Genomic DNA, 26,205 nt, shown 5'->3' on the forward strand with positions numbered 1-26,205 from the left:
AAACCGGGCCATATCTGTTTTTTTAAATAAAATATCTTCAATATTTTTCACAAGAAAGAAACACAATTAAATACTTAGCCTACACTATTACCAAAAATTAGACACAAGGCACATTTTAAGCACAAATTCAGTGAAGTGTTTTAGGAACAAGACAAAATCCTTGGTGTGAGATAGAAATTAGACTTATTTAAAATTATTTAAATGCAACAGTTATTATTATTCGTTACTATGGCACCAAACACCACTTTAAAAAGTCTGGGGGACTGACTTCCAAAAATTCCTCGAGGCTTTTATTTTGTAGGTCAGACATGAAGCAGCTATAATCGTGTCTTGCTTCCCGTTGTTTTTAGCGCTGCTGCTGAGCTGAGGCGGGTTTAATTGTTCTTGTTAGCAGGCTGATTCTTCAGCAAACACACAAACAGATGAAAGCGGATTGAGACAAATACGTGACAGCGAACAACGGTTTGTACGTGTTTTGTGACAGAAATATTGCGTTTATTGAGTCTGAAACGGTTAGCTAGTGTGCTAAGTTAGTCATCGCAGTGCAACTGAACAAACGGTGTATTATCCCTCCACCAACACACTAACCATGAATAGCTTGATTAGTATTTTGGATTTCAAGAGGAGTGCAGCTCATAACCTGTATGTAAATGTTTTGGTTGTGGAATGGCTGGTGTTGGGATGATTGAAAGATAGTGACAGTGTGAATGTTATACTGTGTATGAGAGAAGACACGGATGCTAGTCATCTGATAGCCAGGTCATTGCGTGTTTTATGTATCTTTTGTTATGTTTTGGGGTGACAGGCGGAAATATGAACGATGCAGACGCAGCCTCAAGGAAGCACGCGCGTTCCCGAGAGCTCCAGAGTGAGTGCACGCGCAGCTGTATTAATGCACTTATACATTGCACTTTGGAGCTGATGACCTGTGAATTTCCCAGAAAAAAAAATGTCCATCCTACCTGTCTTTAATCATCTTTCTTCAGCTCCCAAGAATGAGGAAGCCTATGAAATCTCCATTCCTTTCGAAGACAACAACTTTGATCAGCAGGGAGGCTTTTACAACCAGAATGACCAGAACTTTGATGGTCAGTTCAGTTTATTATCATTGTTACTTGTTGTTGTTCGAGTGTTTTAGGCAATGTTAAAGGTTTAGTTCACCCAAAAATGAAAATTCTAGTCATTTACTCTCGTTCAAACTCACAAAGAACCATACCTCAATAACTAATGTTACACTATATAGTTTGGTAAAGTTGGCACGATATTCACAGATTCGACTTTTCCGGATCAATAACTCACGAGCAAAACGTTTTTAAACAAGCTACAAGCTTTCCTGTAGCTCAAATAGTAGAGCATGGCGCTAGCAACGCCAAGGTCATGGGTTCGATTCCCAGGGAAAGCAAGAGCTGATAAAATGTAAAAACTGTAACGTGTTTGCAATGTAAGTCGCTTTGGATAAAAGCATCTGCTAAATGCATAAATGTAAGTGTGTTTTCCTCAAAACAAGCTTTTGTCTGCAAAGTGCGAAACGCGAAAAATGTTCCTAATAAAATACTCAATAACTTCCTGTAACCCACTGTAGTGTCACCAAATTCAGCTCACACATCACTGCTCTCCTGCTGGTTGTATTACAACACTTTTACAGAATACAAATTTTTTTATGATTATTATGAAAAATAGTTAACTTTACTGCAACACTGTACTTTCACCAAATTCAGTTCACACATCACTGCTCTCCTGCTGGTTATACTACAAGACTATTTGAAAATAATTTATTTTACACATTTTTTAATGATTTTTTATGATGAAAAAAAGTTAATAACTTGACTGTAACGCAGCAGGAGAGCAGTGATGCGTGAACTGAATTTGGTGAGACTACAGTGTGCTACAGTAAAGTTATTAACGTTTTTCATAATAAATAATCATACAAAATATGCCAAAGCAAGTATTTTCAAAATAAGTGTTGTAGTATAACCAGCAGGAGAGCAGTGATGTGTGAGCTGAATTTGGTGACACTACAGTGTTACAGTGAAGTTATTGAGTGTTTTATTAGGAACATTTTTCGCGTTTCGCACTTTGCAGACGAAAGCTTGTTTTGAGGAAAACACACTTGTAGCTTGTTTACTACATCGTAAAACATTTAAAAACGTTTTGCTCGTGAGTTATTGATCCGGAAAAGTCAAATCTGTGAATATCGTGCCAACTTTACCGAACTACACTATATTGGCATCCACACTAAGTCTATCGCGTCTTGCTCAATAGGAGAAAAATTATTAAAACATTATAGTCAGTGTTGGGAAGTACTTTGGAAGTGTAATAGGTTACAGATTGCAAGTTACTCTATATGAAATGTAATAAGTAGTGTAGCTATTTCAATTAATTTATTAATGTAACTGATTACATTTGACTAAATTTCTAATGTTTTCAACTGTTAATCATTTTCAAACATGTAAACCTTACAGTAGTACTCAACACTGATTCATTTCATTTTCGAAATCCTTCATCGCTTGAATTAAGATTATAATCATTTAATTTTCAAAGCACAGCCACCACAAAATAAGACTGACTTTGAGATCCTTCTGAGGTTAAATACAGATTTAAAGTCATAATAGCCAGACAAGCACTCTTTGTATGTTTTATAATGGACTGATCAATACCTGCTTGTCATGTGTCATAAACATCCTTTATTGTTAAAATAAAAAAAATACCATGAGCTGCATAAAAACATATAGGCTAATATTATAGGTCTATTTGCTTTCATATTTCATGTGTAGAAAAATGTTTCTCTTTTTTTTTTATATACGGAAGAGCAAGAGATATGATTACATGATTGACAGGTCTATTGTGAACGAGCTCTGACTCATAAACACCCACTCTCGTGGAAGATAATGGACGGTGCTCTTAAGATCACATAGTTCAGTGGAGAATTAATAGAAATGTTATTCTGTATAAAGAACGTGAGAATACTCATATTGTTAAATACCAACAATAACAAGAACTCAGCATTGACTCTTCTGTTTTTACGCTCGTGCTCAATACAGTCTTCTGAGCTTTTAGCGCCACCACGTCGACCTTTTGGGTAACAGCAGTTGCTCTGGGCATGTGATGTAATGCTCAAATCTTATTGGACGGCCCGTGTTTTCTAAGACAAAAAAAAAACTTCTGCATTTTCGGTACGCGAATGTTCACGGCCTGTGTGTAAGCATCCATAGGAAGCTGTTGTTTTATTCATGTGTTGATATTTGCTTGTGTTGTGATGCAGGTAGTGATCCGCCAGCACCGAGCAGCTCGTACCTGTTAATCACTAACTTGCGCACACAACTGCAGATCTCACTGGAGAAAAATTCATGGCTGCAGAAGCGCATCGAGGACCTGGAGGAGGAGAGGGACTTCCTGCGCTGCCAGCTCGATCGGTTCATCTTCTCAACCAAGAGTCAGGAAAGCAACGGTGAGACGAGGACAGAACCAGTGGGAGAGAAGAGACCGAGTGAGGGAACACTGTGCTAATAGAGGATATTTAGTGGCACAAGAAAACGTTAGTAGATGTGGTCAAAGGTCATTTGAGAAATTGTGGAATGTTTGGGAGAACTGTCATGTTCCACCTTAGTTGTGACTTTTCCCATAAACACTTCAGTTTACATAGTTTCATTAGTCATACATACATGCTTTGTGTGGTGAAAGACAGGGAGTTGGAATTATAAAATAAAATCAGTACTGAATAAATCGTGTGCAAAATGTGCAAATTCAGTAAATAATCTAACATCATGCCCAATTTGTATGCATATTAAGTGTATTATGGACTGAGCTGCTACCGTCCACAGAAAGAAAGGTGATATACAGTTTTATTTTAAAAATATGTTCTTGTACATTTTCTTATGATCATGGCTGCAGTAAATCATGATATGACGCAGAAGTCAGGCTGGGTATTAATACAGATTTCCCAAAGACTGACAGGAAGACAAAACTGAATTTCTCTTTTCCCTGCAGGTAATGATTCCAGGAGTTTTTCTTGGAGACGGAGAAGAGAAAATGATCGGGGTAAAAACGTCTTTGACTTTCTACACTAGACTCATCTGATATAAACCAGTGCTATTTTATTATTATTTATACAATAATATAGTTTTTATTAATATTTTGAATACATTTTTATTTTTAACTTTCATTTTGGTTTTGGTTCAATTTTTTTGTATTTTTATGTTCTTTTGTCATTTTTATTCGATTTTTTTTTTGTGTGTTTTTGTTTAAATCTTACTATTTAGGTTTAATTTATTTTTATTTCAGTTTTAGTTCACATTATATTTCCAGTTAGTAATTTCAGTGTTTTAACATACGTTTTTTTTAGGCAACATTTCTTATTTTCATTTATTTATTTACAAGTTTTTCATGTAATATTTAGATTTTAGCTTTATTTCAATGAATCAAATGTTTAATAGGTTGATTTAGTTATAATAAAATGATAATAACCCCGTGCAGAACATGAATAAATCCTAACTAAAACATCATACTTTAAAAATTTGAAGACGCTTCTTTTTCAGTTCTGGCCAGAGTCTGTGTTGTCCTAACACGGTAAGGGCGAGAGTCCTTGCTGCAACATAAAGAGCACAAGGGCCAGTTGCACAAACGTAGCCACTATGTTTAGACTGTCTTAAGAATTAGTCTGACCAGCTAGCAGTTAGCTGAGGGTAATGAGTCTCAGTTTTCAGATTCAAGTTAGACCAGTCTTTAATCATTTTTATGTAACTGACTGAAAAAAAAGTTATGACCAGTCTTAAGGAAAAAAATCTGGCAACTAATTTGTAAGACTAGTGTAAGCCTATTATGCAATCGGCCACAGAATTAACTTTAATCATTAACGTTTCAGATCAACAAGTGGAGAGCCAGCGTTCAGCCAATCGTCAGTCATTCCAGCAGAGGCCAACGCAACAGACTTCAGCCAATCCCAAGGCCCTGAGCTCTGTTCCTGGTCCAGTCAGTGCTCAGATAAATTCCATGTATGGATCTCCCCACCCTCAGCCTCTTTTGCAGGGCCACGGTGGCGGCAGCACCAGCAGCAGCTGCAGTAGCAACAACAGGTCCCTCAATGAACTGCAAGGTGGGTCTGAAATGTTTTTGAACCTGTATTTGCCCTATCATCATCATTTTGGTTTAAATATTTACTGTATGTCTACAATATGCATATTTACAGTTAAGGTTAACTTCAAAAACATGTTAGGTTTTTTTTGGCGTCACTATATATTTACCATACTTCCATGTATGTTTTCATGAGTTTAATATTTTTCTAAAATATGATTAATGTTATTTATTTATTTTTGTTATTGTCTTAAATGTTTTTGTGGAAACCGTGATATATTTTTTCATGATCATTTGAATCGAATTCAAAAGAACAGCATTTCAAATAGTAAAAACATAATTCTTTTATTTTTTTATGCTGCCACAGAATCCCTCACTCTTCTGGGAGATGAAGAAGAGGATGACTACCTTGAGGATAGCTACCTAGAGGAAGAGGAAATGATGTCAGGAGAGGATGTGATAACAGATAACATGTCACTTCGAAATATCGGCACAGCTGGAAGACCCACTGGCAGTCATCCAGCTTTGAAGAGAAGAAGGGTTTTCAGAATTGCCAGAGGGAGAGAAAGACAGAGAGGTGAGCGAGACAGTGTGAGGAAACATGACAAACAAGTGATTGTCTTCTCTTTCTGATGTCTTTGTTCATCTTTATCTCCTTATTGCTGTTGTTCTAGTGAAAGATGCAGCAGGTGTGCTGTTCCGCTATAAAAAGATCCTGGTAACATACCAGAGGTTAAAGAACATGTCCAAGGCCTTCCAGATCCACGGTGTAGATCGTAATACGGTGGCCTCTACCACACCCATTGCTGAGCTTCTGCTGGTGGCTCCAGAGAAGGTGGCTGAGGTGGGCGAGTTTGACCCATCTAAAGAAAAGCTTCTGGACTACGCCCGGCGTTGTTATATCGCCCTTGACCCCCAGACTCTCAGCAAAGTGCAAGCTCTGAAGAAGAACAACCTCCTCCTGCCCATCTCATACAGGTATTAATACATGTATACATACAGATGCTTAGCAATCATTGTATTCCTGTTAAATTCCTTTTTACTCTGTCACTCTTCCAGCACATAGTCATTTTACACAATTAATAAATGAAGTAGTTAAAATGAACTGTTTATAATGTAGTTTATTATTTATATGCATTTATGGACTATATTCTTAAGTAGGTTATCTAATAATAAATATTATATTTTTAGGAAGCACAGATGAAAAATTTAAATTCATTTAGAAATTTGCTAAATAATACATTTATTAGTGTTAAATTGCTGTTTGTGAAATTGTGATCTTATAGATTAAGTATGCAGTAGATGACAGCACAGGTAATTGAAATGTAAAAATTGTTAATTATTTGACCAAAATAAGAGGGATCATACAAAATACATGTTATTGTTTATTTAGTACTGACCTGAATAAGATATTTCACAGAAAAGAAGTTTACATATAGTCCACAAGAGAAAATAATAGTTGAATTAAAAAAAATGACCCTGTTCAAAAGTTTACATACACTTGATTCTTAATACTGTGTTGTTACCTGAATTATCCACAGCTGTGATTTTTTTTTTTTTTAGTGATAGTTGTTCATGAGTCCCTTGTTTGTCCTGAACAGTTAAACTGCCTGCTGTTCTTCAGAAAAATCCTTCAGGTCCCACAAATTCTTTGGTTTTCCAGCATTGTTGTGTATTTGAACCCTTTCCAACAATGACTGTATGATTTTTAGATCCATTTTTTCACACTGAGGGACTCATATGCAACTATTACAGAAGGTTCAAACGCTCACAGGTAACAACACAGTATTGAGAATCATGGGGATGTAAACTTTTGAACAGGGTAATTTTTTTTTAATTCAACTATTCTCTTGTGGACTATATGTAAACAGCTTTTCTGTGAAATATCTTATTCAGGTCAGTACTAAATAAACAATAACATGTATTTTGTATGATCCCTCTTATTTTGGTCAAATAATTTACATTTAGCAGATTCTGAAAGGTGTGTGTAAAGTTTTGACTTCAACTGTATCTATCAGCTTATTATTTTTTTCTATCACTAGTCTTTTTATTTTTATATAGCTACATGAAAGAGCTATTTTTATCAGTGGGTTAGAAACGATTTGTGTAAATCATAATACCATTCTTACATAATCTTTTGCATTTGATTCAATGTGGCAATTTAGATATAAACGCATTTATGAATGATTCAAAACTACACATTATTACATAAGTTGCAAAATCTTGTATTGACAAACACTTAAAAAAAAAAACTGACCATCAATTTTTTTTATGCTTCTCCAGGTTGAAAGGAACGGATAATCGATAATTGGAAGAATTAGTGGGGTGATTCTTATCCTGCTATACAGTGAAACCCTTCACTGTATTTTAATGTACCATAGGACACACATCTCCCATCATTGTGCTGTTCAGATCCGCTGTACTCTGAACAAAGTGTACTGTTACCTCTGGTCACTCACTCATAAAGCTGGACGCTCAAAGCTGGTGGATTGCACACTTATGCTTTCAGGTTTGGTATTTTAAAAGAGAACTTAGTTCTCAAACCCATTTTATTCTCTGGTTAAAGCTCAAGAATTGACATTTTAGTTTAATTTTTTTTTGTGATGTGTTGCTCAGAAATTCTCTATTGGGTTATTAGATCCACTCAGTTGTCCCAAGCATGTGTCCTGGTTCTCCGTATCTCATAGAGCTTACTTGACAGCCTGGAAGACTTTTGAAATTTAGGTTCTTCTAAAAAGTGATGCACGCATAGACCCATGCACTCCTCCTAATTTAACACTGTGCTACTCTACGCAAGCAGCACCTGTATGTTCTCATTAGAACCGATTTGTGGAGTGTTTGTGCATGTGTCTGTCTCCTATTAGATGACACTGACTGTTCAGCATGTGCAAAGTTTATATAGTGTAAATCAGTGATAATACATGTTAAAACAGTTGGTAATAGTACTAGTCTAGTCTAGTACCGCGTAGTGCAGATGATAATGTTATGTGAGGGAGTGAGTGCAGAGATCCTGTTCTACCTGGTGCTGAAGTTCTCATGAGTATGTGTGTGTCTTGTGTGTTTGTCAAATTCACCATCTACGTCTGGATGCATGTTGGGTGTTTGTTAATATGCAGCGTGCTTGAGATTAGACTATTCATGGCTCCTTCGAGCACATATTGAAACCTCCAGTTGCTAATAAAAAACAGCAAGTTTCTCTTTACATCACAATCTTCTTCCTTACCATCAGATAACGTTTGTGGGAACACTACTAAAAGTTTCAGTTAACATTAGTTAATACATTAGATGTCATAAACTAAAATGAACAACATTACTATTGTTCAGTGTTGATTTATTCCCGTTTATACCCTAGTAAAATATAAATATACTAAAATGTATTTAAAATACATTTATTTCATGCTAAGTATACTACATATACATTTACATATTTATGTACTTGTACTTTTTTGTATACTAAACTGGTATACTTAAAAGTCTGCTGAATCGGAACAACTAATTTAGTGCATAATGAACTTTAATTGTCCGCAAGTAGTGCTGAGGTCTAACTAAAGATATACTGAAGTATATTTGATTGTGCTAAAGTGGAACTTCTGCAAGTAAACTTTCGGTACACTTTAAATATGTTGCATTAAAAGACCGATATTATTCAAAAATCACACAATCCTCATCAATAAAGACATTAAAACACATTTAGGCTTAATATTAAGAAAAGTGCATTGTGCACAAGTAGTACTCCAAATAAAGTTTAATTCTAATTTTGATATCAGTGAGTCTCGAGTGCTGTGTCAGTAAATATGTTAGAGTTCAATTTGACTAGGAATGAAATATGGATTTTAAATAACTTTTTTTACTACGGTAATACATTAATTAAAATTCTAAAAATGTATTAGTCTATGTAGAAATGAACACTAACCTAAATTAATTCTTAATTATTTTCCTTTTGTTAGTTCACGATACCTAATACATTAATTAATGTTAACAGATTGAATGTAATTGTGAAGTGTTACAGTATTTGCATTATCTTGTACTTTTAATGTCATTTTCCTGTCTGCTGATTGATTACGGGTCAGGGCTCAAGTAGATTTCAGTTTCACCTCAGGAACCAATCATTTGTGGATATTTCAAGTACAGTTTAGTTGATCACAAAACCATTTTCCACTGTTGTTTTTTTTATTTCCATATAACCAAGAAGCTGTTTATATAGTCTGGTCTTTTTTTTGTCATACTTAAAGAAAAATTAATGAAATGTTCATTGATTCTTTGTATTGTAAATCACAAAGCATTTGCTTTCCTACTGAATCCTGTGCCACTTTACTCTTTCATTCTGATTCTTCTTTCTCAAGGTCTTGCTACCTAATGGCCTTCCCATAATTCTTCAAAGTGCACTTGCTAAAACTAAAAACCCCATCTGCTAAACCATGAAATGTTCTTTCAGGAAACTAATTATCTGTTTATTTTTAAGGCATATTACAGTTATATGCTATTCAGTTTGAACAGGAAGCAGATATGCTATTATTCCATATACTTTTAGCTTTTGTTAAAAATCTATATTATGTACATTGTAGACATCCTTGGGTATTGTACACTTTTTGGTCTTAAAACGTAGGCATCCATAATTCTTGATCCTAAATAAAATTTGCACTTTGATAAAGTCCACTGTTTTTCACAGCTATTAATAATTTGTCCTGTTGCATCTTGTCACACCAACAACTCTTCAAACTGTATTCCCATCAGGCTGCAGTCCGACAGCATTTATATTCCACGCTGGAGGTTTATAAATAACAGAGAACAAGTAGTTTTGGTGCAGTATTCAGCGTTACACGCCGACTTAGCTTATGTCTTATATCCAGCTGTCGTGGTTCCTCAGTGAGATGGCTTGCTCAGATTGAGGACAACACGCTGTAGTCCAAACTTCTGTCCATGAATGACTCCCCACATCCAAATTTTAAGAAAGTCTTATATAAACACTATGGAAGCTGCATAGATACTCATTTGGAGCAGGTACTGCATATGGATGCATTTGTGCCATTTGCAAGTCCGTCAATGTCCATAAGATATCTAAGAAGTTCAGTTGCTGTAATTCAGCATCTTGCCAGACCCTTTTGCAGGGTGTGGAGTAGTACCCTGACATGGGTGAACACCCACATCACCCTTATCGGCTTGAGTGTATACACACAATAAATAGAAACTTCCCATGAAGTTGAGACGTAAATCCATGAAGTTCTTAAGTCTTTAAAGTAATACTAAAAAATTGTAATTGAAAAAGTCCACCTGAGAACATTGAAGGGTATACATATTGGTTCACATTGCAGCTGTAGCAATGTGAATTTTCATGGTGTCCAGCAGGTTGCGCTTTCTTGCTTTGTCACTGACTATTGTCTCCAGATGAGACTCGGGGGCCCAACCACGCTGTCTGTCTGACAGACGAGTTCCTTCCACCCAGCCTGAATAAAAAGAAGATTATCTTAAATGGAATTTTGCACTGAGTTTGTCAAAACGTCCATTAGCAATTCTTGAATTCTGCTTGTGACACAACAACATTAGTATCTACTACTTGCTTTGTTGACGAGGAACTTGTATATATATGCTCAGTGGCATTCATTTATCACTACTATGAGGACACATTATTAGTAATACAATCATATACAGTGTGTGGGAAAAAATGCCTGTTTACATAAATTGTGGTAATTAGGAAAGCCCTAGTCATGAAAGAATGGTTATCAGTCTTAAAAATCTCTGTGTGTGCATTGTTAATCATACTGGTCCAAATAAGGTATATAGAGTAAAACAGCCATCCCAAATATTGTTCTTAACCTTGAAAGAGTCACATGAATTTTACATCTGATGACAGAAGAAGCCTCAAGGTAAGTGACAAAGCATCTTGATTTAGAGCCAAATCCAACTGCTTCTGGTTTTCACTATACATTCTACAACGGTAGAGTCCAATCCTGCACCTGGAGGGCCACCTTCCATCAGAGTTTAGCTCCGGCCCTAATTAAGCGCACCAGAACTAGCTAATCAAGGTCTTAAACCCAAAACACTGCACGATTTTAGCAATCCTATAAGATCACTGCATGTCACGCTGCGGCATGGATCTAATAAAATTATGACACGATCAAAGAAATCGCCACGATTGTTTCACGATGCCAATCTTTTGTCTGGAACAGCTGAAAATCGTGCAGTGTGTTTAGGGCTTTAAGGATCACAAGAAACTTCTAGGCAGGTGTGTTAGAGCTCATTTTTGCAGTAGGGTGGCCCTCTAGAAGCAAGATTGGACATCCCTGTTCTACAGTGACCTAAATCAGTGCTTCTCAAACCTTTCCTGGGGACCCCAACCACTGCATATTTTGTATGTCTCCCTTATTTAACGCACCTAATTCAACTCATCAGCTCATTAGTAGAGTCTGCAATACTTGAACTTGATGTGACCTGTGAGGAAGACATACAAAATGTGCAGTAGTTGGGGGTCCCCAGGACAGGTTTGAAAAGCACTGACCTAGATCAGGGGTTTCCAACCCTGGACCTGGAGAATCCCCAACACTCAACCTTTATGTCTCCCTAATCAAACACTCCTGATTCAAGCATATTCTTTGTTCTCAAATTGTTCATGTTAACAATGTGTATGTAGTGTGTATTAGCATTACATGTAGATTTCAATTTCTGTACAGTCTAATCTCTTAATTGTCATACAATTCAAATTTCATATAAAGAAATAATTTTAATCCAAAAAGCTAATTATTCTTCCTTTGAACTGGTTCTCTTTGAAATAAAAAACTACCTCTTCAACCTTAAAAAGAACTCATGTACAAGGTCTCAACTCTTCTCACCGTTACTCACTCTTCAATAGTCTGTTTTTGCTGATCAAGTGAGCTAAGAAGCATGGTAGATTGGAATCATCTCAAGCGTTCTGAAACCATTCTCTAGAATGCAATCTTGAGATCTTTAGTGGATGTTCTAAGTATACCTAAGCCAAAAAAGTTGCTCTAAAGTTGTGGACTGCAGGAGTACCTGATGGTCCGACTGGACCCACTGGAGTTTGCTTACCAAATACACATGTATGGATGATGTCATGATCTACAGTACATGCAGCACAAAACTCACTTCAACTTAAAAAACTTAGCTGCAGGAGGTTCTTGAATCAGGTTGCAATTCCAGGACTATCTCTGTCCTATCCTAGCATCCTATCTCCCTTTTTCTTACACTGCAGAATTACCAGTACAACACATCTTGATCTACCCACACAAGTTCTCCAAGAACGCTTTGGTTGTATGTTGCATTAACAATGGAGACCAGTCTCATAAGATGGGCGTTAACAGGTTGGCTATATTTCTAGTCTACCACATGTCCCTAAGATCTCTAATGAATGTGGGCTTGGTGCAGTCATGCAAGTTCCTAAATTAGACATACAATAAATGTACTATACAAAAAGGCCAACACAGGTTCTACTTTAGGTCACTACTTTATATTGGTCAGGGTGTTTTTTTTTTAGGCTAACACAACTGGACAAGTTAATTATGATATACAGGAGCACTTGATAATTACGGATAATTACAAGTGTGCTGAATCAGAGGTAAATCTGAACTCTGCAGGTAGGTAGATCTCTAGGAACAGGATCGGTCGCCCTGGGCAAATGTGATTCCTAACATATGACCAATCCTTGGCTTCCCTGGAAGCAGTGGCAGAGTTCTTAAAGGAACACTCCACTTCTTTTGAAAATGGGCTCATTTTACAACTCCCCTAGAGTTAAACAGTTGAGTTTTACCTGTTACTCAACTGTTTAACTCTAGGGGAGTGGTTAAAGATCTGAGCTTGTAACCAAACTGCTGTAATGGCCTCAGGTATAGCAATGGAAATAAATTATATTTCCCTATACATGACAGGGCATCTTTTTTTCTTGTGTTCATGTGATTAGCTTTAACTCACCATCACTACTCTGCAGGTGAACTAACAGAACATCAGCTTTCTCTAAACTTAGCTCATCTGGTTGCTGGGCAACAAATGCTCTGATGCACTGCATTTGAGAAAAGTCTGCAAATGGAAAAAGAGAATATATTAAATGATTTGCATAAGAATATTTACTTTGACACTGCAGTTTCTTTTAAAGCAGGAAGTGCACATACCCTGAACTGCACTGAAATCAATCTCAGGATAAGGACGTGAGAGTGCCGATATCCAGCGCAATTTATTGGCTCTGAGAGATGATAGAAAATGAAAGAGGGGTACAGATTAATTTAACGCAATATTCTGCACAGCCAAATTGCAAAACTCAAGATTGCTGGACGGAACTGAATTTACATGCAATCTGGATTACGTATCAGATTCCAAATTAATTACTTGTAATTAGATTAAATTACATTTTAAAATACTCGTAATCAGACTACAGTTACTTTTTTATGGATTACATATTTACACAAAATATGTCCACTTTTTCATCTTTTAAATTTCCTTTTTAAAATAATATGTTAATACGTAATATGTTTAATGCACTTCATGTTGTTGATAACAAATGGAATATATTTTCAATATGGTCAATATCAATATGGTACAATACGGTTCGCGATGAAAAATGAGATGGGTCAAAACAAAATTAATCTGAAAGTGATCTAAATGTAGTCTGATTATATGACCTAAATTGTGTCATCTAATGGATTACATTACTAACCAAAATTTTTGTCATACAATTTGGAATCAGTAATGTATTACAATATGTAAGTTATTTACCCAGTGCTGCAGTACAGAAGGCCTGTCCAATCCCGCTCCTGGGGGGAAGAGATACTGAAGAGCTAATTCAGGAGTAACTAATATAAACTCTGTTGGAAGGTGGCCCTCCAGGAGCAAGACTGGACATCCCTGCCCTACAGGGATGAGGACTTCACGGGCATGCACACGTGGCAGCCATTGCATGTTTACAAAATAGCAAAGGATTCTCTCTCATAATAAACATACACAATGACATACTTACTGTGTATCTGTCCGCAAGAGCAGGGCTTCATGCGGCATGTGCAGACGGAACAGGTTTTTTTGTAATGAATGCAGTTTGAACCTGCAGTTCTCAACCCGCAGCTCTGACACAGGTGCATGGTCGATAACTGTAAACCTACCCCCTCTGCAAACAGGAAGGAAAAGGAAAAGCCTGATTTAACTTCTCAAAGACTAAGAATAACAATTGAAGTATGGATGTTAAAGAAAGCCAAACATACTCTTTCTGCAAAGAGACCAGGAGATAGTCATTGAAAAGGTGCATATAAACATTTCTCTCTTCTTCCCTGTCTTTCAGAAAAAAGTCTCTCAGTTCAGTCGCAGGTCCCTCTCGTACCAGTCTGCGGGACTGACTGATCAATGGAAGAGTCTAAGAGACACAAAATAAGTCATTTTACATTTGGATTATTATTCAGATGGCATACAGTACAAATTAGGTTCCCTAACATGTGTCATGCTCACCCTGCATTCAAAGTCAACTTTGGCATTGAGGGTCACAAGTGATTCAATGTTCTTCATTTGAGAGATACTTTCATTACTGTCCTGGATCATCTGTTAAGAAGCACAGTGGTGAGAGAGAAAACTGATAAGAAATTCCAATGCAGAGATGTGGGTGACATAACTACATTTTTTCAAGTTCGTAAAGAGAAGTATCACCTTCTCAAGTAGTTTCATCGCCTTAATTGCCTGTGCTTCATCCTTGGTTTTTGGAGCGGTTCTCTTTACAATATTCTACCAACAAAGACAAGAGAACAAAGGACATTTGAAATGCAGCATGCCATATTCTTTGTGACAGGAGATGGATGTATATCATGTTAATATAACATAGACGAAGAAGGCGGAGGAAAGCATGTGCTCCTAGCAAGCATGAGTCATGGCATTTCCTGCTAACTTTAGGGAATGTGTCAACAAAAAATGTGAGAGGCAGAATTAAACAGGACCGAGGAAGATAGTACCTGCACAAGCAATTTTAGGCGTGTGATTCTTTGAAATGGCAGAATGAGGAAAGACCGTAGAGGCAGTCGTTGGCAAACCGGGTTACGCTCCAACTTTTCCACAACTCTACGGAATTCGTGACTCTCGTCCCTATGAGAGATGGTGGAATGACACAAAGACATCATATGGATACAATTAAAACAGGAAAAGCACATTTTCCACTTCAGATCAGTGCAAACGAATACTCACATCAATCTTTGATATGTCTTGTCCTGATATGATTGGTTGGTAAGGTATGGCACGTACACATTTTTGAATCGTGGACAGTGTTTGATAATGATGTCACAGACGGTAAAGCACATAATGTCCTTCTCCACTGCTTCTTCCAGCTGAGACAGAAAGCTAAGTGGAAAAGAATTCAGATTTCAGAGCAGACATTTGAGAACTGACTCCAAGATGAATTCATACATATTTAGGGAGTCTGAAAGTTGTCTTATGATGTCCGCAGCACACAGTATATGTAGCAATCTAAACATCTTTATCAAAACTAAAATGTGTTTATCAGTATTCAGTAATTCTGTTAATTTAATGATATGATTCTAACCTGTGACTGATGGCTCTAACATCATTTAGCCTGGAAAACAGCCAGTTTTTGTCTTGTGAAGACAGGATAACTTTGAGCTGTTCGGACATGACAAAGTTCTCCACTACGATGTCCAAACTGCAGCAGTATGACGCTTCAGAGGTCACGACCTCAAACCTCACCTGAAAATACAGAGACTCTTCATGTTTCTATCCTTGCTAATAAAAACGAATATCTTTTAAAAACACCTATTTTGTTGCAAGATAATTCATACATATTAGAAGTGCAATGTACCATGAAAGCATGTTTCTGTCTCAGAGTTCAAAATTAAAGATAACTGTGACATTATAAATCAAAATTGTGACTTTATTTAACACAATTACAATCAGTTACAGTCGCAGTGCTCCTTTATATTTGGAATTAAGACAAAATCTTGTAGTGAGGACTGTTACCTGCAACTGAGACTTCATATTTCTCTCAATTGTGGTATTATATCTCACTCTGTTAAATTGTCTTTTTTATCACGAAATGTGATTTAAATCTTGCGTTTATGAATTTGTTTCTCTTAATTGTGGCTTTAAATTTACTTTATTCTCATATTCTTATAACGGCATATGTATTTCACAATTGTGGTAATATATCTTGCAATGTGATTTTACAACTTATTGTTAAACCTTCTTACACAATTATCCTAATGTGTACAGTAAATACAACCATAATGCAATTTACTGTGAAAACAGTGGACACTTAAAGGGATAGTTCACCCAAAAATGAAAATTCTGTCATCATTTACTCACCCTCAAGTAGTTCCAAACCTGTATGAATGTCTTTGTTCTGCTGAACACAAAGGAAGATATTCTGAAGAAAGTTTGTAACCAGGCTGTTTTGGGGCACCATTGACTTTCATAGTAGGAAAAAAATACTATGGAATTCAATGGTGCCCCAGAACTGTTTCCCACATTCTTCAGAATATCTTCCTTTGTGTTCAGCAGAACAAAGACATTCATACAGGTTTGGAACTACTTGAGGGTGAGTAAATGATGACAGAATTTTCATTTTTGGGTGAACTATCCCTTTAAGCCAAACTTAAAAATTTGATTTAATTTGATAACAAAATATCAAAGTGGATTCAACATAGTTTTCAGTAAACAAGTGTAAGACCTTTTCTAACTTCACTTTTCACATTTTTAAAATTACTTCCAACCACCAAGATCCTTTTTAGTAAATATGTTAGTTCCCCTCAAGTTCGTTGTTTTATCATTGTGAAATGTTCTGTTGCAAAGTGAGCTTGAGCTGTTTTTCTTGGTTTGAAATGTTATTATCTAGTACAATGTCATGTATCATACATTTTTAAGTTTATGACTTGAGACACTTTTAATGTTTAGTAGGGGATACTGATCTAATAATTCTACCTCCTGCAGGCGTCTCTCATCCTCAGTAAGTCCCTCCAACTCTTGGCTGGTCCTCACTCCTGGGAGATCCTGCCACAGTGTGGGTGAGAAAGCAGAGATGGACAGGCGAGGGCACGGGGGTCTGTTAATGGACTGCTGAGGCACATTTAGACTTTTAATGGAGTTGGTTTGGGGATGTAGGAGGACTTGAGGGAGGGGTGGGAGAGGTCTGCGTGATAGCTTAGGGGAATGATTTGGAGAGGAAGATGCACTTATTGATATAGAATCAGAAAGAGACAGCAGGATCTCTCTGTTCTGGACCACCTCACTGTACTCCTGATACAACTGAGAGTCTGCAAGAGAAAGAGAAATCATTGATGTGGTCCTAGAGCTGTGCTTCTCAGATTATACACTGGATACAAAAATAGTTTATCACACAAAACTAAACAAATGTCCTTGAAATCAGGCCTTGACATTAATTCATATTAGCAGGAGGAACTACATAAGTAACCAATAATTTGTACAAAAACATAGTGGTTGGCAGAAACCAAACATGTTTACTCTCACTGCAAGTGATCCCGTATTTAATGTAGTCTGGGTCAGATTTTCTTTTACCATTATGGCTTGTTCATGGTTTGTGCATGGCATTCAACATTTCTATGCTGATTTTTACCAAAATAACATCAGAATTAAACCACCAAACATGTGCGTATAAACAATGTATTTTATCTAACTATGCATGACTGGTTTAATTGCATTCAGATTTAGCTTTTTTCCCCTGTTGTCCACGACCCTCATCAGAACACAAAGAAAAACAATGCTAAATGCAATTTTAAATTTATATAAATACAGCAAAAAGAGCAGAAACAAGGCTAAACCTGTCTATGATCCACCAGTTGAGAATTACTAGATTGGAAAAATTACAAAAGGTCAGACAGAGATCAAGTCAGAATGACACGGAAAGCAAACAAGCACAGCAGGTCAGTGATTCAACAGGGCAAAAAAAGAAGATTTACATGCACGAACATCCACGAAAGCATTTTTAATACTAAGTGAGCATTGGCATTTTATCTGCAGTTAGGCACAATGTGCAAGCACAAACCTGTTCTTTGCCTGGAGTACTAGCAAAGTAGCATAGTCAGGAATGCTCGCAATATCTCAAACTTTAACCATCCATGTATTAAGAACCATGTATTTCCTAATATATGTTACAGCCAATTACAATCATATTATGTACGCTAGCATGTGTAAAGAAGGGTGTGTGTGAAATTGGGATTTGTATGACTGGGAATTGTACGCATCTTAGTAATGTTTTATTGGATTTTGAAGACTTTAAATAGATATATTTATTTGTAGTCTGTTAAAGAAAGTCCCTATAGTCTTTGGTTATAGCCATGCCCATGGTAAAGATCAAGACAGATAAAGACAATACAGAGACTTACTAAAGAATTTCGAATTCCTCTTTTTTGTCCTCCCAAGTTTCCTAAAAGTAAGAAGGAGAGAGCACATCTGTGACATAACATAATCTGTAAGGCTGTGTACCAAATAAAATACTGTAAGTGGTGATAGACTGCATATAAAGTTATAAACATCCCCAAGACTAACCGAAAAAGAAAAGGTTTCATGCTGTCATTTCCATTTTTTGTTCTTTAAGATATTATCAGAGTTATAACCTCGAAAGTAACTCAATTTTCAACTGAACAATATTAGATGTCCTAAAAATGTATGAATCCAGATATTAGCACATTATAAATGGGAATAATAGAGCATCAATTGAGCTGTCTAATATGTCAGTCCCAGTGTGCCTTACAGTAGTTTTCAGTTACAGACAACATTGAAGAAATTCACTATTCATAATCAGCCACAGTTAATTTATTCCTCCAAAAATATCTAACCACCTGCTCTATGTAACCAGCTTTTATTAAGCTTGACACATCTGGAGTTGTCATCTCATGTGAGTGTACATGATTTAAAAAATGTATCAAATGTACAGTTAACTCTTTTACATGGAAAACATTTTAATGAGGGACAAAATATGGAAGTGTCTATACATGCAGTATACATGTTCTCCTACCTTAGGTTCATTTCACTCAAGGTAAAAGAGAATTCGTCCTGTTCATCATCTATACAAACCAAAACACAGAGAAATCAGCACACATCACAAGGTTGTTTTTTAGCACCTTAAGCTTCCCTTAACCAAGACAAGATTTTAAGAATTTAAGCAGCCTAAATCCAGTAACACTCCATCTCAAGCAAAACAGATAGGGATGATTCTACATAGCCGTACACAAGCTGTACACATGGAAACCACCCAAAGCTTTCCAGTGAATAACTGAAAAGATAGACTAGACCGTAAGACCTCTGGGTATGAGCAACTCAATAGCTCTCAAGAAAATGTGGCAACAAATAAAAATAACCCTAATGAAATGAGAAATATGATGGAAAAAAACAGGAAAGTGTACTGGGGAGGACTTGTTATGAGTTTTAGGTGTCTTCAGCGGTCATGACTCCAACCCCCACAAGAATCCTCAGCAGCCCTCTGGCGCTTCCAGGCTATTAAAATGAGACTACCCCCCCCCAAAAAAAAAATGCTGTGGGAATACATTATTAGTTATTCCTGCGGTATGAGAACCAAAAGTCTACTGTTTGTGTGGTTTCAGACTCCTAAGAATGGGTCTCTTTAAAAAAATATTTTTTAAAATATCTGAAATATTTGTCATATGTCATATATTACTATAAAAAGGTAAATAAAACAATTTTAGGACTGTTCAGAATATTATTTTTATCTTTCTGCTGGCATTATATCCATCATTGACTAGAAAGAGAGACCCAGTCAATATGAATGAAAACTGTGATTCAAAACGATAGAAATCGTTGGGATGTTTCATGCTCTCATTCTTTAAAGTGTCTAAAGTAACCAGCCATCCATTTGAACATAAAACACCATTCAGGATGCAATCGTATCAGATTAAATAGACAAATTGTATATACAACAAGAGAAAATGTAGGGTGGAACTTTTCATCCATGCTATTCAAAACATACAGCCCTGTCACATGCACAAATTACCATATGGTTTATAAGACCCTGCCATTGGCCTGAAGGGTTCTTTACCAAAGTGTGGTAAAGAAAGTTGCTTTTGAGGTAGAGCTAATAATTACATATTCATAAACATTTTTGATGTTATTCCATAGCTGCGATAATAAATAAGGATCTCACCGTCCCAACATAACTGCCAGTGAAAAGTTTGAACTGCTTATTACTGTTCAAATGTTAGAAACACTCAAATAGATGACAGGAAAATAAACAATTTTAACGCCCATATTGACACTTATTTAGGGGAAGATGACTCATGGATTTCTGTTACATTCTTGCGTAAGCACATTTAGTCTCTCTACATGACATTACACCACTGGTATATTAAATTTGATAAAATTGGTTCAACAGACATCTCACGACACATTTAGATCTCTTCTCACATGAGTGGAATCAAGTGGGTCACTGAATGTCCAAATCAGCCTTCTTATGTTAGTCCTTCTCTCACCTGATTTGTTGAATATTCTCGTCCTGCGGTCCCTTCCAACTCCCTCTTCTTCTTCCTCATCCTCTTCTTTGGTTTTCTCTGCTGACTTTCGGAACCCTCGCCTCCTCGTGCGAGCCTCATTCCCCAAATCTCGAAAACTACTAGAGCTTAGAACAACTTCCTCTTTACTTACTTTCTTCTTAGATACTTCTTCTACCTTCCGCTCTGCCTCTCCTTCTGAGGGAACCGTGTGCTGGCTAGAACTAGGATCCAGCCAGTCACGGTTCTCATTCAACTCTCTCTCCATCCCTCCCTGTTGTTCTTCTCCTCCCTCTATTATTTCTTCCTCTTTACTTGATTTGTCCATTTCTCTCTCACCCTCTATTTGTGTGTTGGTTTGCGTGTCTATGTGTGTCACACTACCTCTTGCATTTTCTGTGTCCACCGACTTCAGACCCAGGATCTCTTTCACCACGTTCTTGGCCCATCTAAGGTGAGGAGCAGTAGAGCATCGCTTTCGTTCCTCAGATGTGCTCCATGTGTCATAAGAACCAGAATGCTCCATTAGGTCTCCAGTAGGTTCTTTTATTCCTCTTTGTATTGTCTCTTCACTATGAGTCTCTGCACCTCCATTATCCTTGGATGGCCCTGAAGTTTCAGAAGGCTCTGGTAGGAAAGGTTGGATGTCTTGTTCTGATCGCTCATTGGAAGGAATCATTTGGCCCTCCAGTGATAATACACCCTCTGTTGTCTGGTCATTACTTCCTGCTCCCTCCGCTTTGTCCTCATTAGGAGAAAGACTGAGGTCATCCATTGCTCTTTCAATGTCCTGTTCACAGTGTTCAACCTTTTCAAATGCTTCATTTATGCTCACTTCACCTTGATTGTCCATGTTATGACCTAAATTTTGATTGGCTGCCTCTTCAACAGTAGGGTGTACATATGAATTCTCATTGGTTTGTGACATGGAATGAGTCTGACCAATCACACAAAAGACTCTTAGGGGTCCTTTTGGGGCTTCATTTGCCCCAATCTCTCTGTCCTCTGTAGTTTCTGGGTGTCTAGAGATAGCTTCGGGAACTCGACCTTCCCAGAATTCTTTGCAGTCTTCAAAATCCTCTTCCTCCGCATCATCCCCTCCACTGGAGACCGTTACAAATCCATCATCTGCGGACATCATTCTGTTCTTCTCTGCTTCCGATTCTCCCTCACTTCTTTCCTCATTCTCCAAGTCGTCATATCCATTACTGCTTCTCTGTTCATCTCGGTCATTCTCTTCCAAGTTATCGGCCACATTCTCTCTTTCCATCTGCCACTTTAATTCCATGGCTTCTTTATCATAAGCCATGTCCCCTTCCATCCTCTTCTCCTCCTTTTCTACATCCACATCCCTCTTGAACTCCCCAGCCCTTTCAAGTTCTCTATACTTGTCCTCAAGACATTTGCTTTTCCGTGGTTTCCTTCTCTCAGGCTCTTCTTCATTTCCTGTTGTTTTGCTTTCTTTGTATCTTTGTATGTACCTCTCTCTTGCTCTCTCTCTCTCTGTGTCCTCTTTTAAACAAGATTCTTTTCTCTCACTTCGAGGTTCCAGCCACATTTTCCTTATCCTGTTCTTAGGTTTCTTTGTAACGCCTTCCTCAGCAGCACTCTTCTCTTCTTCCCTTGGTGTACTCCTTACTTCCTTCTCTTCCTCTGTTCTTTCCTTCAGTCTCTCTGTATCAATCTCAGATGTGTTTTCTCTGTCTCTGTCCTCAAGGTTCTCTCTCATTGTCCTCCTTTTTTCATTCTCAATATCACTTCCTGAAATCAGCTCTCCACTATTCTCCATCTTTCTTCTCCCGGTCTCTTTGTACTCTTTCCTCCGCCTCGCCCTCTCTTCAATCTCTCTTTCAGAATACCTATCCCTCTCTCTTATCCTTTCTCCATCTCTATACCTTCCTCTTTCAGCTGTGTATATGTAAGCATCTCTGTCCATTCTTTTGTCTTTGGAGTCTCTCATTCTATCTCTTGATTTATCTGTCTCTCTGAGTCGTTCTGAGTTTTCTCCTTTTGGATCATGATAACCCATCTCTCGGTAATCTCTTTCTCTTATTGCCCTGTCTCGCCATCTTTCGGCTTCTCTCTCTCGATGTCTCTCTCTCTCTCTAACTCTGTCTGCCCTTCGCTCTGCATCACTGTCTCCTTCACTCTTGCAGAGTTTGTGTCTATGTGTAGCATCATCTTCTCTCTTTCTTTCCTTACCCCTGTCTCCATCACTGTCTCCCTCGCTTTTTGTATCTCTTTTCTTAGATCTCTCTCCCTCCCTTTGTTTATCAGTCATCCTTTCCCTGTCTGAAAAGCTCTCTGTCTCTCTTTCCATGAGCCGAGGATAATATCTGCCCTCTCTATCTCTTTGTCGATGTCTTTCTCTGTCTCTTTCTGTCTCTCTCTCCCTCATGCCTGAAAGGTCACTGACCCCAGGATAACTTTCTCTCCTTCTATCTCTCATTCCTGAGTCAAACTCCTTGTCTCGTTCCCTCTGTCTATCTGGCTCCTCCTTTACGGGCCTTTTCATTTCATTTCTCCTCAGCTCCTCCTTGTATCTTGCAATTTCTCTTTCACTCTGCATGTCCATGTCTCTGTATCTCCTCCTTTCTTTTTCATACAGTATGCCCTTCGGGCTTCCCATGTGATGCTCTCTTTCATAGTCTGTAAGTGGTATCCTTCTGTCTCTCGCTTTATTTGGTTTTGTCATCCTTGGAAAAGTGTCCCCTTTTCTCCTCTCATTGTCTCGATCTCCATACTCAGCCTGCACTGGCACTGATGAGCTTCCATTTGCACGTCGATCTCCATTTCTCCGCCTCTCTCTTTCTCTCCAGTCAATCTCTCCATCTCTTCTTCGGGTTGCAGGAAATCTCTCCATGTCCCTAATTCCATCGCACGTGTCTGGCTCCATTTCCTTTTCTTGTGTTTTGTCCATCTTTTGGTGTTTCCAAGTCTCTTCTTCACCCAGGTCACCTTTGCCAATTAGCTCAAGGACTCAGGTCACAGTTTGCACTTGATCGACAACCTGTCTAGTGCACTTTAAGAGGACTGTATCTGCACAGTGTCTTGGATGGCCCAATTAATTTGAATGGTTTCCATTGCAACATAGAGAACCTATAAGGGAAGTCAAAATTCCAAGTCAATAAATCAATCAACCATATAAAATTCATATTCCAAAGAGGAAAAATTCAAAATATACTTGGAAATCTTTAAAACTTTGGAATATCTTGTTGAAACATGTCAGGTATATGCCTTGGCAGCTTAAACAGTAGCAATTAACAAGGGTTGTTTTTTTGTTTTTGTTTTTTTAAATGTGTAGAGTCAAACGTCTAACATTAATTCATTTGGCAGATTCTTATCTGAAGTGACTTGTATGGATTCAAAGTATAAATTTTATCAGATTTTTATTCCCAGACAACTAAAGCCATGACCTTGGTGTTTCTTTCACTATACTCCACCAGATAAGTTACAGCAACGCAACAGAAAAACTGTTCTTGTCAAACAAGTCACTTAAAATCAATCTAATATACTGTTAGTAGGCATAACACACATTGCCATTTATATTTTTTATTTATATACTACTGACACTCCTACAAACCAATTCAACTAATAAGAACTCATAATATAACATTTATACAGTTGATATACAGCCCATTTGTCAGTTCAGCAAAATAATAATTTACAAAGAATGCAGTTCAACCAACCACTGCCCAATGCTATTCTTGTATCTTGTACAGAGGCATTTCAAGCAATTCATGCCTATGAAGAGCCGAAGCACTATTAAGAGGGGTTGAAGTAACAAGACTTCAACATAGATGACTCATGTCAAGATGTTATGAATCATATGATGCACAACAAATGAACATTAACAGATTCATAAGAAAATGACTGTGGTGAAACAGATTAGTATTCTCAAGCATGGCAATGCAGTATTTGCCTGTGATGTGGACATGTTTGTTTAAAAGAACTGTTTGGTTTACTAAAGTTACAACAAAAAGGAAAGAATAAAAAGTTTTGGGAATAATGCAGAGGACTCACCTGAGAAGTGTCTTGGGGTACGCTTCTCTGTCTCTCTCCAACTTTTCCTTTGCTTTCTTGACAAAGTGAAGCTAGCAGGAATTGCACAACTCACAGACATTCCCCATATCAGTGTTTGCCCATTGAGACAACCAAAGTTGAGTGAGATAAATGCTCTACTGATTTAATTATCCAGCCTGCCTCTGTCCTACTTAATGTGTTCACAAAACGTTTACAACAAAGTCAAAAGATTCTCACAGTGTTCCTCTCTCTCTTTCTCTCTCGTCCCCCCTCAAATTCCCAAACAAGTTTGAACAGAACATACCCCCCCCCCTCCCCCCTCCTTCTGTTTCTGTTTTCCTTATACTTTCCCCCTCCAGCAGTCTTAAAGAAGAGTCCAAAAGTAACCGTCTGTTCAAGCTTGCACGCAGCTTTTCTTCACTTCTCATAAACTCAACAGAGTCACAGTGATTGCACTACAGCTTGTTCCAGTAATTCAGCCTTTCACTCACCTCACCCTCACTTGCACTGCATGCTTCTCTCTCACAGAAACAGGAAGTGCACACATGTGTGCTGTGATTGGTTGGGTTGAAGATGCTGGGTGTGACTGTTTTCTCAGGTAAAGACATGAGAAAGAGTGAGAGCAAAGGGGGAGGGGCGAACATGTAGGAGTGTGTCCATACACAGTAATGCCGCCTGCAGCTTATGTAACACAAAAGTTCTCAGAAAAAGCTGTAAAAGACAGTGGAGCACAGATGACACATTTGCACATTAGGAAAGAAACTGGAAAACACACTGAACAATGATGCACGTTTTTTAAACATTATAAATCTGCTCCTTTTAGACATTTTGTTTTTTTTGCGCAAAGCCTTTCAAAGTTTAGTTTTGAGTATTTTTAGTATAAACTTTTAGTTTAAAATCAAAATATTTTTAAGTGATGAGTAAGCAATGTTGGATGTAGATTTTGAAATATGAAGTATTTTCTTTGTACTCCAAAATGTCAGATTTTAATTGATAATTAAGAAATAATTGAACCATCTGAACAAACTTAACTCCAGAGTGTGCTGTTATCTGAACACAAACAAGTATAACATAATAATCTAAACAAAACTGACACAATCAATGAAATCTCCCAGACAAAGGTTAGGAGAAATGATCAATCATCCACAAGCATGTTCTAATGTATAACAGGCAAGAAAGACTGCAGTAAACTAATCATGTATTTCCAAAGTAATTACAAAGATAGAGGATATCCTGAAAGGAGAAAAGAAGTAGCATCTTGGTTAGTTAGCTAACTAGTAGCCTATCACAAAACCTCACCGCAAGAGAATGTATATAAAACATATAGGCCTACAAAACACATCTCACAAAAACTAGTGCACTTAAATTATTTTGGTAATAAAAAGCTGATGTAAGACCTGACAGAATTAACATTGTCGCTTCATGCGATTGAGCAGAATTTCAACACAGAACTATATAAAGAATCTGACCAAACTCTGCTGGAGACTGATAAATATGCACAAATTAGGGCCTAAACCCCTTACAAACCGTTTGTTGTTTTTGAACAGTTTTAAGGTGCTTAACTTTAGGATGTCAAAAATGTTTGACAGGATGTTTGTGAGATTTTGCAAATATCTAGCAACGAACATACAATAATTTCACCACAAAGACATTATCAGCTTTA

The 26,205-nt window shown here is 37.3% G+C and overlaps 2 protein-coding genes across 4 annotated transcripts; one reads left to right on the forward strand and one right to left on the reverse strand.

Annotated features, from left to right (window-relative positions):
* Positions 1-283: 283 nt before the first annotated feature.
* On the forward strand, positions 284-9,744 carry LOC306877951 (coiled-coil domain-containing protein 106-like). 3 transcript variants are annotated; one of them, XM_079430017.1, is made up of 9 exons: positions 284-462; positions 806-868; positions 987-1,088; positions 3,263-3,448; positions 3,988-4,038; positions 4,862-5,092; positions 5,438-5,647; positions 5,745-6,048; positions 7,354-9,744. In XM_079430017.1, the coding sequence occupies exons 2-9, from the start codon at positions 814-816 to the stop codon at positions 7,376-7,378; spliced, it is 1,164 nt and encodes a 387-aa protein (XP_079286143.1). In that variant the 5' UTR covers positions 284-462; positions 806-813; the 3' UTR covers positions 7,379-9,744. The 3 variants fall into 3 exon arrangements, with proteins under 3 accessions (XP_079286143.1, XP_079286141.1, XP_079286142.1); XM_079430015.1 differs by having other exon boundaries at positions 298-462; positions 3,263-3,487; XM_079430016.1 differs by having other exon boundaries at positions 305-466; positions 3,263-3,487.
* LOC306877945 (uncharacterized protein) lies at positions 9,290-25,085 on the reverse strand. Its single transcript, XM_079430001.1, has 15 exons — positions 24,543-25,085; positions 20,502-23,618; positions 19,034-19,082; positions 18,402-18,442; positions 16,981-17,312; positions 15,590-15,750; positions 15,235-15,387; positions 15,006-15,135; positions 14,707-14,781; positions 14,512-14,601; positions 14,271-14,419; positions 14,033-14,176; positions 13,191-13,261; positions 12,994-13,098; positions 9,290-10,514 (listed from the first exon to the last, which is right to left on the reverse strand). Exons 2-15 carry the CDS (start codon positions 23,437-23,439, stop codon positions 10,372-10,374), a joined length of 4,581 nt encoding a protein of 1,526 aa, XP_079286127.1. The 5' UTR covers positions 23,440-23,618; positions 24,543-25,085; the 3' UTR covers positions 9,290-10,371.
* Positions 25,086-26,205: the final 1,120 nt, after the last annotated feature.

The sequence above is a fragment of the Barbus barbus genome, assembly GCF_936440315.1.
Source record: "Barbus barbus genome assembly, chromosome: 12".
Taxonomy (NCBI): Eukaryota; Metazoa; Chordata; class Actinopteri; order Cypriniformes; family Cyprinidae; genus Barbus; species Barbus barbus.

Excerpts from the sequence above, each read along its gene's own strand:
- LOC306877951 (XM_079430015.1), top strand. The coding sequence starts at position 814 with ATGAACGATGCAGACGCAGCCTCAAGGAAGCACGCGCGTTCCCGAGAG. Across the intron at positions 4,039-4,861 it reads GAGAAGAGAAAATGATCGGG|ATCAACAAGTGGAGAGCCAG; the intron begins GTAAAAACGTCT and ends TTAACGTTTCAG. Across the intron at positions 6,049-7,353 it reads CTCCTGCCCATCTCATACAG|GTTGAAAGGAACGGATAATC; the intron begins GTATTAATACAT and ends ATGCTTCTCCAG.
- LOC306877945 (XM_079430001.1), bottom strand. The coding sequence starts at position 23,439 with ATGGACAAAACACAAGAAAAGGAAATGGAGCCAGACACGTGCGATGGA. Across the intron at positions 14,782-15,005 it reads GCCTAAAATTGCTTGTGCAG|AATATTGTAAAGAGAACCGC; the intron begins GTACTATCTTCC and ends CTTTGTTGGTAG. Across the intron at positions 14,602-14,706 it reads CGATGAAACTACTTGAGAAG|ATGATCCAGGACAGTAATGA; the intron begins GTGATACTTCTC and ends GCTTCTTAACAG.